We start from the raw sequence: 12,528 nt of genomic DNA on the forward strand, positions 1-12,528 counted from the left end.
TTGGCTGTAAATACTGTACAATAGCCCTCTCTTCCTTTGTCTTTTCTGTCAGCGTAGTATTTACTCTCACGGACAATCAATGGGTAAAAAAAACGCAACATGCTACGACACCTGCAGTGGCGCGAGTTACTTAATACTGCTTTAAACTTACATCACTCATAAAACTAAACTAATGAAATGAGTAAATGTATTTTCGTACCTGATGATGCTGTTGCAGGCCCCGCACAGAGGCGTCCTACCGCTGGCTGCAAACCTCTCGGCCCGCTGGGCCACGCCCCTGGCCACTGGGAGGAAAGGGGCGGGGCTGGGTGTGATGGGGGCGGGGCTGGGGTTAATGGGGGCGGGGCTGGGGGCGGGGGGTCCTGCGGGGTTGGGTATGAAGGCGGGAGGGGGCGGAGCGGCCTGGGGCAGCGCTGGCACTTTGGTGGAGGAGGTGGTCATCTTACTGGGGTCGAACTTGTCGGCAAAGTTGGTGTCGGTCACCCAGGGAGGTCTGTTGGAGGGAGAGGGGGCAGCGGGCGGAGGGGCGGGGACAGTGGCTGGGGGGCAGGGCTGGGGAATGACGGGGGCTGGAGCGGGGGCAGGTGCTAAACAGAAATAAGAGATCAGTGAAGTTCATAGTAAGCTGGATTGTACACTATTGTATCACTATTTTATTATCATGACATGAGCAAAGGCTAAATCGGTTTCTTGCCACTGAAACCTAATTTATCTAATTCTTTTCAGTTGGTTTAGTCCTGCTTAAATGCACACTGCATTACATTTTGGATTATACTGTTAACACAACATCAAATATGGATTTGGATAATCTAAATCGCATATTTGTCTGCTGAGCCAAACACACACCTTTCAATTTTTCCACTTTAAAAATATCTTTAATAAAGTAAATGATTGTAATTTATTTTATTCATTGTGTGAAATGTGATGCAGAGTGGGGTTGATCAAAACCTATTTGTGAATTGAGGTCAAATAACAAGTAAACAGTACAAACTGCCAAAGATTTGATGTGTTTCACTTGATATTATTGCATGGTCATTTTGGGGGTTGTAGCCTGAAAAGTTTGGGAATTTATATAAAAACTTACAGACCAAAAAGTTGTGGAAGTATTTCAATTTCAGTATTTTCAAGATTTTTAACCTCTTAAATTTTCTCGAGCTTGCCATTACCCAAATTTAAAAACTTCTTGGAAAAAAGCGTTTAAATAGCGACAAAACGAGACAAACGCGAAAATGAAAACGCTACAGTAAAGCCACAAAAGGGCAAACAAAAAAGTGACAAAAAAACACAAAAAAATGGGGGGAAAAAGTTACAACAACATAGCAACCAACGTGAGGACAAAGATCCGTTTAGATATGTGTTTTAGGTCTTAGCTTTCAGCTCCAGTCTAGGAGCTATAAGATTTGGGTAAAGCTGAACTGGAGAAAATGCACTTGGTTGAGGCAGGGGTTAAGAATAACAACGTTATCATAAGTTAGTTTGACTAGACCGGTTTGAATTCAGTCCCTATATTTTAGGTATGACACATTTCTGTGGTTTCTCCATTATGATCATATTATAAGATCATGTTTAGTGGCCATTGTATGTGTATCCAAACCACAAAAAGAAGAAATGTAATGAAAGATGATTTAGCATTGAGCTCTACTAGGCTATAACCTCACCTAAATATGGTCGACAGTCGATGAATTAACAACAGCTGGAAACATCTTCATTGTTCACAATCTGATACGTTTGATGGCTAAATGCTAACGAATATAGAAAAAATACAATGAGCAGGCTAGCAAAGCAGAAAAGTGTCCTGGACTAGCCGGCTTGTGTAAGGATTGAACACCACTTCTCCTTTTTATTTCTATGGTATTTGCTACCTCTTTTTCTTCACTTCGGTACCAATACTTGGGCTCAGAAAAAACTCATCACGGTGTGTGAATATTAACCACATTAAGGGCACTTGCCCATGCAGACACCTGAAAACATACACATCTGTCATGTCGGCATGAAATCAGTATCAATATCAATATCCGTATATGTACAACCCTACTTTTTTAACTCGGGTCTATCGCAGAGGTAAGTTGACTTCCGAAACCAACGATGCAATCCTCAGTCATTTTGTTCTGAGCTCTTTAGGACAAGCCAAAGTAACGCCCTCACCTGGCTGGGAGGGGTAGATGCAGGCCGTGCTGACCACCTTGGGAGGGGCGGCGCCCATGGGAATCTGGATGGAGCTCTGCTGAGTGGGTGGGACCTGGTGAGGCGGCGGCTGCTGCTGGTACTGCTGAGGGGGTGGAGCCTGCTGCTGGTAGTGCTGAGGGGGCGGGGCCTGCTGCTGGTACTGCTGAGGGGGCGGGCCCTGCTGCTGGTAATGCTGAGGGGGCGGGCCCTGCTGCTGGTACTGCGGGGGCATTGGCTGATACTGCTGAGGGGGCGGGCCATACGGACTGGAGGCAAAAATAAAAAATAAATTACCATAATGAGATAGTACGTTGGCCACACTCTTCGACAGGAACCTTTAAGCATGAAATGGTACCAGGAGATAAAACAAAAGCAGAGGTGGGTAGCACTGGAAGAAATGTTTGAATGAAATTGTACTTCTAGGTGAAGTTTAATGCAAATTTTTTTATTAACTTGAATAACTTGAGTCAGAAAAATTGGTAACTCTGCCATGAGTTAATCGATAACGGACATAAGCCTCAAGTTGACAGGGCAAATATATATATATATATTTTCTACTTCCTTATCTACAAAATATGTTTGGCAATTAGCATTTCCATGTGTCTTTATAAGAAATACAAATTTTACAATATTTTATTTTATGCTATAAAAAGCAAGTGAACCCTTGGAATACCTGACAGTACATTTCTGCCTAAATTGGTCATAAAATGTGGTCTTAACTTTATTAAAATCACAAGAACGAATAAACCGTGTCTGCTTAAACAATGACATGTTGTCATATTCTTATTGGCCATAACATGTAAACATTCACAGGGTTCACATACTTTTTCCTCCCACTGTCCATCATTACTTAAACATAAAACAAACCTTTTGGTTCAAACAGTTACTCAGTTTCATTTTCCACTTTTAGCCAATTCTTTAGATTACTCCTCAAAGTCATGTTATTCTTGAGTACATATTCTGGCTCCTCTACCCACCTCTGATAAAAGATCGACTCCGAATGAGCAATGGCATAGTTATTCCCGATACAAATATAATGACTTCATCATATTGTACAGGAAGTAACATGTCCAAAAGCCAATTTTAACAACAACTCCATTGCAGTTTTGTGGACAAAGCTGAAACATTAAAAGCATAGTTCCTTAGTGGCAGGTTCAGTGAGTTACTTCTCGCTGTCCTCCTGACAAACTGTTAACCATAAATCAATCTTCATTTTCTTTGCCCAAAGCCTTATTGTTAAAGTGTTAAGGAGAAGCCATGAATGCGGAGTATAGGCTTGGCCCCTGTTACCTGGAGATGGTAGCTCTGTGGTGGGAGCTGTAACTAGCAGCAATGTGACGCCTGTAAGGTGTAGAGACAATAGCACAGGTCACCACTAATGTAGTTATGAGGAGACGCTGGAAAAGGGAAAGCCTTTGCTGCAAAGGATTTCCACTAGTGCCACCACATACATCAGGCTAACCATTTTTAAAATAAGATTCAGTAAACAGCAGCTTTTTGACACATATGTACGTTAAATAATAGCGGATTTGCAAATTGAGATTTTGATTCAAAGGCAGCCGTACAACGAGGATTCCATCATATTTATATAACACTCTTCACAAATCATATAGAATATCTTACAATCTTGGACTAAAAGAAGTATGCATGATGTTTAAAGCCACAGCACAGAACATCCATGGTTAAAGCACTGGTTCCCAACACGTTTCGCATCGCGGATCCCTTGATTTTTTAATTTTTACCCCCAACCTCGAGAATTCTGCCAATATTTTCATAATTTGGTCGAGAAAACTCAGATTACTAAGAATTTAGAAGAGTGTTGTTTTTTAATAACTAAACTAAAATGCTCCCAAATTCAGTAAGATCTTATGAAAAAACATAAAAATGTACTCTTGACTCTGTTCCACCCTTTTTAAAAATCTGAAATAATTCCAAGTGCTAAGTGCTCAAGGAAACACTGGTTGTAGCATGTTGCTAGGTCAGAAGAACAAATAAACAGGCTCTGTGCACAGAATGTTTTTAGCCAACTTCCTGTTGGCCAGTGGAGGGTAAAGACCACTTCCTGTCAACATTTTAACGTGAATCAAAAATAAAATAAAGATTTAAAATACAGAATAAAACTGAAATCAACATCATGTCAAGTGTGTTTCAAAGGTTATTTCAGATAGTAGTGCTATTTTAACGTTTGTTTCCAATTAACGTTAGCGTTTAGCTTCAATGCTAACTGAATAAAGCCTTCGGAACATGACGTAATGTATTTAAATCTCATGTTTAGCTAACTGTAGTTATGTCCTGCTTCCAGAAAGAAAGAAAAATAAAATACATGAATGAAACATAGCTAGTAATCCCCAAAATGTTGGTTACCTCTGGGCGCTACATTCAGAGCCGTCAAAAGCAGGCTCGGCAGACTGTTCAGTGATGCTAACGGCGGAGAGGGCCGGAGCATGCTCAGTGGGGCTACAGCAGAAGAACGTTTGAAGCATGGGTTAGTAATAAAAGTCACTGCAATTGTTACAAAGATATCAACATAAAACCTAGCTGGGTAACGTTTAGGTTTTACCACACAAAGGAGAGAACAAGCCGTTATTGTCATGCATCAAAAATTGTCTGTAAGTGAATGCTCATGGAGCTCAACAGTGTCCACTCGCCTCGAAAATCGCTGTTTGGTCATTTTAGATTATTTTATAATGTTGTTATTAGTTAAACTTCTGATATTTTATTTTTTAGGAAATGCTGTAATTGTAGTATTTGTTGTGAGTAACTGAGAAAATATATATGTACGTATATAATTAAGATATCAATTTGAAACCTTCCCAGCAAGCGGCTGATGTAATACGCAAGAAAAAAATTATGCATTCATTCATTCATTATTCATTTCAATATCTTATTTTTACCTCATTTGAAAGCTAAGAACTTCCCGGGCTCAGTAACTTCTGGAAGCTGCACTAGCACATCAGAACGTAATTAGGGGCAGGTACTGGGATTTTTGTAGCGAGTATTTATGTCACCAACATTAGGTTTATTGCACTGCATGTGAATAAATCGAAATGGGGAAAATTAATATTTGATTTGTACAAGTTTACCTCATATCAGGCAAGTGTGTTCAGTTGCACTTCAGTATCCCGGTTATTATCTGGGGGCGTCTGGTCTTGTGTGTGTCCATGTGTGTTCACATGCGCTTGAGTATCCCGCTAATGACAGTATTCTGCATATGATATTTACACGTGTCAGAGAAACCTCGATTCTCATATCCCAGTTTGCATGAGCAACAACAGTATCCTGGTTATTAAGGCTCCAGAGTTGGCTAATAGCGATGTTGCTAACACAGGGCTTTTTAACATTTTTCTAATCACAAGAACAAGCACTCGGCTGAAAGCTTTAGAGCTCTGTCGCAGCAACAGTAAAAGACGTGAAAAGTGGGAGAATACAGTATGGGTTTGAGGCTCAAAGTGAGTTTAGTCTGGCAGCAGCGCAGACAGACACTGGAGCTCCTGTCGAGCGGCAAAGTGGTTGTTTTGTAAAGTATACTGCAATGTTTTATTTATTTTACAAGCTACAGTGAGTTGTAGAAGCCAGCTAAAGTCTCTGCTCCTGCCGTATCCGTCTCAGTAGTAGCAGCGTTCACAAACCAGGACACTCAGTCTATATGGCACATTATCCTGGATACAGTGGGAATGTCCCAGTGAGAGCATCCTGGTTTTTCCTGACCCGGATATTGGTCTATCCAGGATACTGACATCAAGACACTGCATTTACATGGACACAGACAAAACCAGGATACTTAAAATCCACATAAATGACCATCGCCTTTGTAAACCAAACGCTATTTCGCTCACTGCAACTTTGCACAGTCTTCAGTCCGTTCATGGATCGGCCATTTTAATGGGCCAATTAAAAACCATCCTACAGGCCGTTCCTTAAAAGCAGCGTCTCTATGGAAACCGCACACACACAGAAAGAAACCCCCGGCACCTAATATTTTACCCGGCAGAAGCCAGCGCGAGGACGAGCTGGATAAGGCAAAGACAAACCGCAGTCTCTTTATTGGCGGATAAAAGGCTGACCCCACTGCTCTATTGATTCACAGTGAGTCATGGGCCGACGTATAGAGTCCGACAAGAGCCGGGGGGCCGGAGGAAAGGGGGGGGTCTATCCGCTCGTATTTCAGTCCAAACAGGCGGCCTATCGATTGTGCATAATGGAGCTATGATTAAATAAGTGTGCAGAAACAGAGAAAGCTCCATCCATCAGGGTCCTAGGGGGGGCAGAGCAGGGGAGGAAGGGAGAGCCGGGGCAAGGAAGACATACAGCAGTATATGCACATTCAATTACAGGGGCTTCCTTTGTATAAACATCAATAGAGCATTATGTTTTATGAAAATGTATGCTTATGTCATGGGGAGCGCAGCAGAACAAGGCTTCTTTTTTGTCATATCGAGAGCTAAATGTTAGGGCTGTTTTGTGCTGTATCATGATATGTTGTGATACTGGTGTTGTATCAAAATCAAATATCACGATAAATAAACTACACTTGTATCACAATTCTATGATGTATTGTAATACTTTGATGAGCTCATGCATGGACACACAAGAGGACAGCACTGTACTTGGGCCCGGGTAGGACTGGGTACCGCCATTTCTTTTTTCTCAATACGATACCTGAACGATACTTTTTCCAATGCCTACACAAAAATATTTGTCATCTAGAACCACAAAACAGAACAATACAAAGATGTCAAGAAATGTGTGAAAAATAGTAGATAGATAATTTTGGAGAAATTGTGGCAAAAAATAAGGAATTTTAGAAAAATATGGGACAAATGGGTAAGTATTCAGAATGAAATAGGGGCAAAAATAATATAAAAAAATCTGAGGAAAATGTGTCAAAAAATTTGGGGGAACATTCAAACATTCAAAAGGAAAATGGGAGGAAAAACACGTCCCTGGAACCAACAGAATCAAAACTGTATTTTTTTTCTCTGTACCTGCTTTCAATTTTCTTTTTGTCGATACCAGTAGAAGCTACTTTTTTTTTCTCTAAACAATACTGGTATCGAGGTTTAACGGTACCCAGCCCTAGACCCTCTAAGATACACTTAGTCTGATCTAAAGCTTTGGAAACTTGAACGGTACTTTTGTTCTACTACCAGTACTTAATATTCTTTATTTGGTGAATTGTTACGCGGTGTAGCGTTAAATGTATCCAGGGGCAGTAACATTTGAGAGAACTGACAAAGGTTTTTCAACCTTTTTGCACTGCACTAATACTACTGGGGGTTTTGAATATTTCTGTAAATTATATGTATACTATACCTGCATGCATCTTTCCATTCTGCTCAAATAAACTAAACTATTTTCATTTCATCTATTCTTGTAAACTGAAATGTATAAACGATTCCAGAATTAAGGAATAATCTGTAGCTCAACATGTAACAAATGTCCAAAAGTCACGAGAGTGGACAAAAAGAAGACATGGTATTGCATCTCCCCCTTGTGGAAACCGAAGCCTATTACACGTCATTCTATTGGATCAAAACGGTGTGAAGGCGATAAAGTGCCAAGACGTGGTGCCAACTTGATTGTGCCATGCCAAAACTAAAACTCGCGTGGTGGCGGCTTGTGGGTCTGTGGAAACGCGTGGAGACAGGCTCAAACTGAGTGGGACCAGGAAGAGGATGGGGTGGTCTTCAAGTGGGGGGGACAGTCGGTGAGGACCAGGCAGAGGATGGGGTGGTCTTCACGTGGGGGGGACAGTCGGTGAGGACCAGGCAGAGGATGGGGTGGTCTTCACGTGGGGGGACAGTCGGTGAGGACCAGGCAGAGGACGGGGTGGTCTTCACGTGGGGGAGGAGAGGTCAGCCGCACTGCTCCCTACCTGCTCCTCTGCATTTCCTCCTCCTCATCGCACACTGCAACACAAAACAATGCATTTCTGTCAGTAATCTGCAGACTGGGATAGACTAAAATATTACCTTTTACTGTTTAATTAAATGAAAATGATCTTTCTTTATTAAAAAAGGTATAGTCCAATAATTTACAATAGCCCTGCATTGTGTTTGTTCTGATTTATAATGATCACAAGGCACTATGTTTAGCATTAAATGGAAGAGAACACTTACATAAATACTTTTCTACCTCTCCATTCACTGACAAGGACCTTATATCATTCTATAATGCTTAATAGCAGGTGTGTGTTCCAGATTTTAGATTTCGGACACAGTGCATTTGAGACTCTCTAGGCCAGGGAGGTGACCAATTTTGACTCCAACCTTTCCACCTAATAAAATAATTGACCTTCCAAGTACCCCCAAATAAAATATCTAAATTGGACTAAATTAAGTCTACAAAAATACTTAACCCTTTAAGCGCCAATTTTTTTTGTTCAAATACATTTTGAGACACTTAAAGCAGTACTCAGGAACTTGTGCCCCTGGTGGCCAACAGCGCCACTGCAGATGTCGTAGCATATTGCGTCTTTTTTTCTTATTAATTGTCCCTGAGAGTTAATACTACACTGACAAAGGGAGAGAGGGATATTGTACATCCAATTACACAATGGAGATACTTTTTTTTCACTCAAACTTGGCTGTAGATACTGTTTAAGTGGTGCTAGCCCGCAGTTAGCTTTGCCCCGTTAGCCTGTTAGCTTCTTCTCCGTGATTCAATTAGTGTGTATTGGGGCCTCCGGGTCGCAGCAGGGAAAGCTGCAAGTGCGGTTTTCTGGCCAGAGACACCAGGGGGAGATGAAAGACCCTCCAATCATCCCGTAAACACTTGTATGACCCCCAGAGGGACTATGGAGATGATTTATTAAGATAAACAAGTTACTTACTTTTTATTCAAACTGTATTACAACCAGTCTTGAGCATTACTGTGACCCTAAAAGTGGGTTTTGTTGTGGGTGGAGGAACATGGGAAACATATTTGTAAGAGAACCTGTAAAACCACTGGTCATATTTTTTGGCGCAAACATACATACAAATAACATTTTACAGACTAAAAGAGAGCAAACTCGTTAAATAAAACTATATATCAATAAATCTATGAAGCAAATCTATTCTTTAAAGGCTCTGTACCTGTTTATTGTTTACAAATGAAACAATAAATGGGGGGTCCAGTAAAGTTAAAACTGTTGCTTCACTATGGGATGAGTTTGTGAACATGTTTCACAACTATCAGGGAGCAGGGTCGAGCTACGAGAGTCAAACAATGACTAGTTCATGGAATACAAAACATTCTCGCATTTTAATGATTCAAAGACCATCCCGGAGGCACGTGTCTTACCTGAGTCCGTCCCCGTCATGTGCACCAGGGCCTGGAAGCTTCTGGACTGTGCGCTGGCGCTCCGTCGGCCCCACTCGTTCAGCTCCGGGTCCTGGTCTGCGTTCCGGACCGCCTGGTACACCGGGGAGCTGCTGTCTACAAGGCTTTCTCTAACGGGGACAATACTGCGAGCACACACAAGGGGGCACCACATCCCAACCAATACACGTCATCTCTCAAGCTCAATGGGGAACGGATTTTGGAGGTCATTTAAAGATCGTTTTAACTGAAACGCCACACTTGTGAAACAACGAGTTGCACCAAGCAGAAGAATATGAAGAAGAAAACTCAACTTTTGAAGAAGAAAATTCTATTCTCGTTTAACCTGAAGTGGAGCATGTTCAGGATCATCCTTTCTATTGTTAATGGAGCTTATACAGTAATGAAAGTCAACTTGTGTCATAATTCCCCCCCAAAAAATGTTGATTTAAGGAAACTGGTTTCATGAAGCCTAAAAACATGAATCGCTATTTTTGTGCTAATAAATGTTCAACAAATGATGAGTAATGGATTGTAAAGGCTTTAATGCTTTACAAATGCTTAGTGGTGTCGGTATTGTCAAGTGTTAAGGTAAGTAAGAGCATGTCAAAGAAGCGTTAAATACAATAATAGCCCAAAACTGAACAAAGAAACACATTGATTACAAAACAATGCATACAAATTCATGACATTCTGAGACAAACAAAGGGGGAGAAAGGCATCCAGAACATTAAGTGGTCCATTATTGAAATAGTTTTTGACCAGAGAAGATGCTTTGCATGTAATTTCAAAGAGAGGAGGAGGAAGGATTGTACGCAAACTGTAAAAAAAAGTCAATTAAATTTGAAAAGGATGTGCTCAAAGAAGTAATGCATTTGAAAGAGTCCTATTTGTTTTTACATACAAGTTATTTTCCAGCATGCACAGAGCCTCATGTCCCAGCAGAAATGGAAAATTGATTGTTAGTCTAAGGAGTAGAACAAAGATGACTTTGCATAATGGCATGCACCCACACGCGACATCATGCTTCAGTAATAACAACCACTGCTGACAGACTTGAAACCGCCAGAAAAGATAGAATAATAATATTCAGTTTAAATAATCATCAAAATACAACTTTTTAATGAATGTTTGCATGCTTTTTCAGCACATAAATATTAGGAGAAATGTTTCCCTGGAAAGTCACACAACCCGCTGAAAAGGGTCCCAAGGAACCAGTTGAAAACCACTGATATGGGCCTGAAATGGGGGGTCACGGGATCTCCCCTTCTGGAACGTACTTTAATCGACCAGTCCCTCCAGGATTTTGGTTTTGGTGATCGTTGCTCTCGTGGGCAGTTTCTCCAAAAGTTGCTTTTTTTTTTTCCTTCTTCTTAAACAATTCATTTGTTTTACATCAAAATCAAACTTATTTCTTTGCATTTTACTTCAGTTTTATTGTGGCTGTGCATACGTTGCCTATTAAAGGAATAATTGCAAGGGGTCCTGAGGGTGCGTGCTCAAGGGCCGGATCTGGCTCATGGGCCTGACGTTGCCAAAAGAACAAAAAGCAAGAAAGTAAAAGACCAAGAGATTAGCAGTAGTTTTCCATCAGTAAGAGCCCTTCGATACAATACGGCATAATATGAGTCATCCAAATAAAAAAAACTCAACATTGCTCGTTTCCATCTGTTGTTTCTAAGCGACAAGAAACAAGAAAAACCTTACCACACATTACAACAAGAATAATAAGTGCTTTGAATGTTTCTATTGACCTTGGTTGGCAATAATGCACACACTTCCTACTGCTTCTGCCCTGGACTGTCTTGAAAAGCAATCAATTGTCTAAATGTCATATTGAATTTCAGAGATGGATCAATTAGCATTTTAAGTAGTCGTCAGCAATGAAATAATCAGGTCACAACAATTTATTTCAGCACCATGAAGCACCCCACAATGGATCAATGAAAGGAAGACGACCTCGAAAAGAAGAAGAAAGACGGGCCAGTGACAGTGATAAATAAAACATTCATGAAATAAAAAGCCAGAGTAAAACCTAGAACAACTGTGATACATAACAAACCTTAATATGAAGCGAAATAAAACCGATTGGGAAAAAGGAAAAGTTTGTGTGGCATATTAAAGGGCTAAATATTCAAAATAAGGCACGACTAGAATAAACAAGAGTAAAGTTGAAGTGCCAGTGCAGTGATATCATTTTTGAGTAAGTTCAATATGGAGCTGTAAACGAGTCCACAGTCTGCATCGTGTGGCCCACTCTCGGAGAAAGAGGTGACAAGGACCTGACCCACTCTCACATAATCACTTCACTCAATGAAATGCGCATCACAGATTTTCTAAACTGAGGAGCAAGTCCAGCCCTCTAACATGTCCCCACTTTTATAATGTCTAGCATGCATTATCGAAAGTTACCACCAGAGGGCACTGGAAAATGTACCCAAACGGTAGATGTAGAGCTGGGACCAAAACAAAATGGCGCCACCCGTGATGTTTGTTACACCACACCTACTGAAGTACTTTCAAGAACGGAGAGCATTAATGAGCCTTAAAACAGTCTGTGTACTGCCCACTAATGGCTAAATGGTGAACTGCAATTCGGATTTTCTTTTTGGTGGAAGTTTCTGTAAAAGCAACCATAACCACACGGCATTCTGATAAGCAGATCAGTGTGCGATCACGCCCAGCGAAAGAGGAAGCAAAGTTTTTAATACGACCTTTAGGTGGCGTTGTTGGTTGCGCACATATGAAAAAGGCAAACAGTGGGAGAAGTGAAGTGTGGGCGGGTGGTAGAGCGAGGGGGGAGGAGCCTTACCCGGCGTCGTGCCCCTTGCCCTGCGTCTGCCCGGCGATGACGTCCATGATGGCGTCCTGGGAGTACATGCTGATGGGCGTGTTGTACTGCGCGTGGATGATGGTGGCCTTGCCCCCGGGACCCGCCACCTCGATGGGCTTGTGGGCGGGGTCCTTCAGGGCGCCGGGGTTGAAGGGGGCACTGCTGCGGTCAGACGAGGTGGTGAGGAAGAGGAGGGGGAAGACAGAAGTGAAGGAGAAGGGTTCAAG

General features: G+C 41.5%; 1 protein-coding gene across 7 annotated transcripts in view; it reads right to left on the minus strand.

The window, feature by feature from the left end:
* Nucleotides 1-12,528, minus strand: part of LOC306965472 (LIM domain-binding protein 3-like) — a 51,673-nt gene that overhangs the window by 3,098 nt on the left and 36,047 nt on the right. For 2 of the 7 annotated variants that reach the window (XM_079559926.1, XM_079559925.1), the window contains 4 exons: nucleotides 4,531-4,623; nucleotides 3,457-3,507; nucleotides 2,146-2,432; nucleotides 200-587 (listed from right to left, as the gene is read on the minus strand). In XM_079559926.1, coding sequence (XP_079416052.1) covers nucleotides 200-587; nucleotides 2,146-2,432; nucleotides 3,457-3,507; nucleotides 4,531-4,623 — 819 coding nt within the window. Of the gene's footprint in view, nucleotides 1-199; nucleotides 588-2,145; nucleotides 2,433-3,456; nucleotides 3,508-4,530; nucleotides 4,624-12,280; nucleotides 12,464-12,528 lie in introns of all 7 variants that reach the window. The other 5 variants (XM_079559927.1, XM_079559930.1, XM_079559929.1 and 2 more) reach the window with 5 other exon arrangements.

Source organism: Gobius niger, assembly GCF_951799975.1.
Source record: "Gobius niger genome assembly, chromosome: 7".
NCBI lineage: Eukaryota > Metazoa > Chordata > Actinopteri > Gobiiformes > Gobiidae > Gobius > Gobius niger.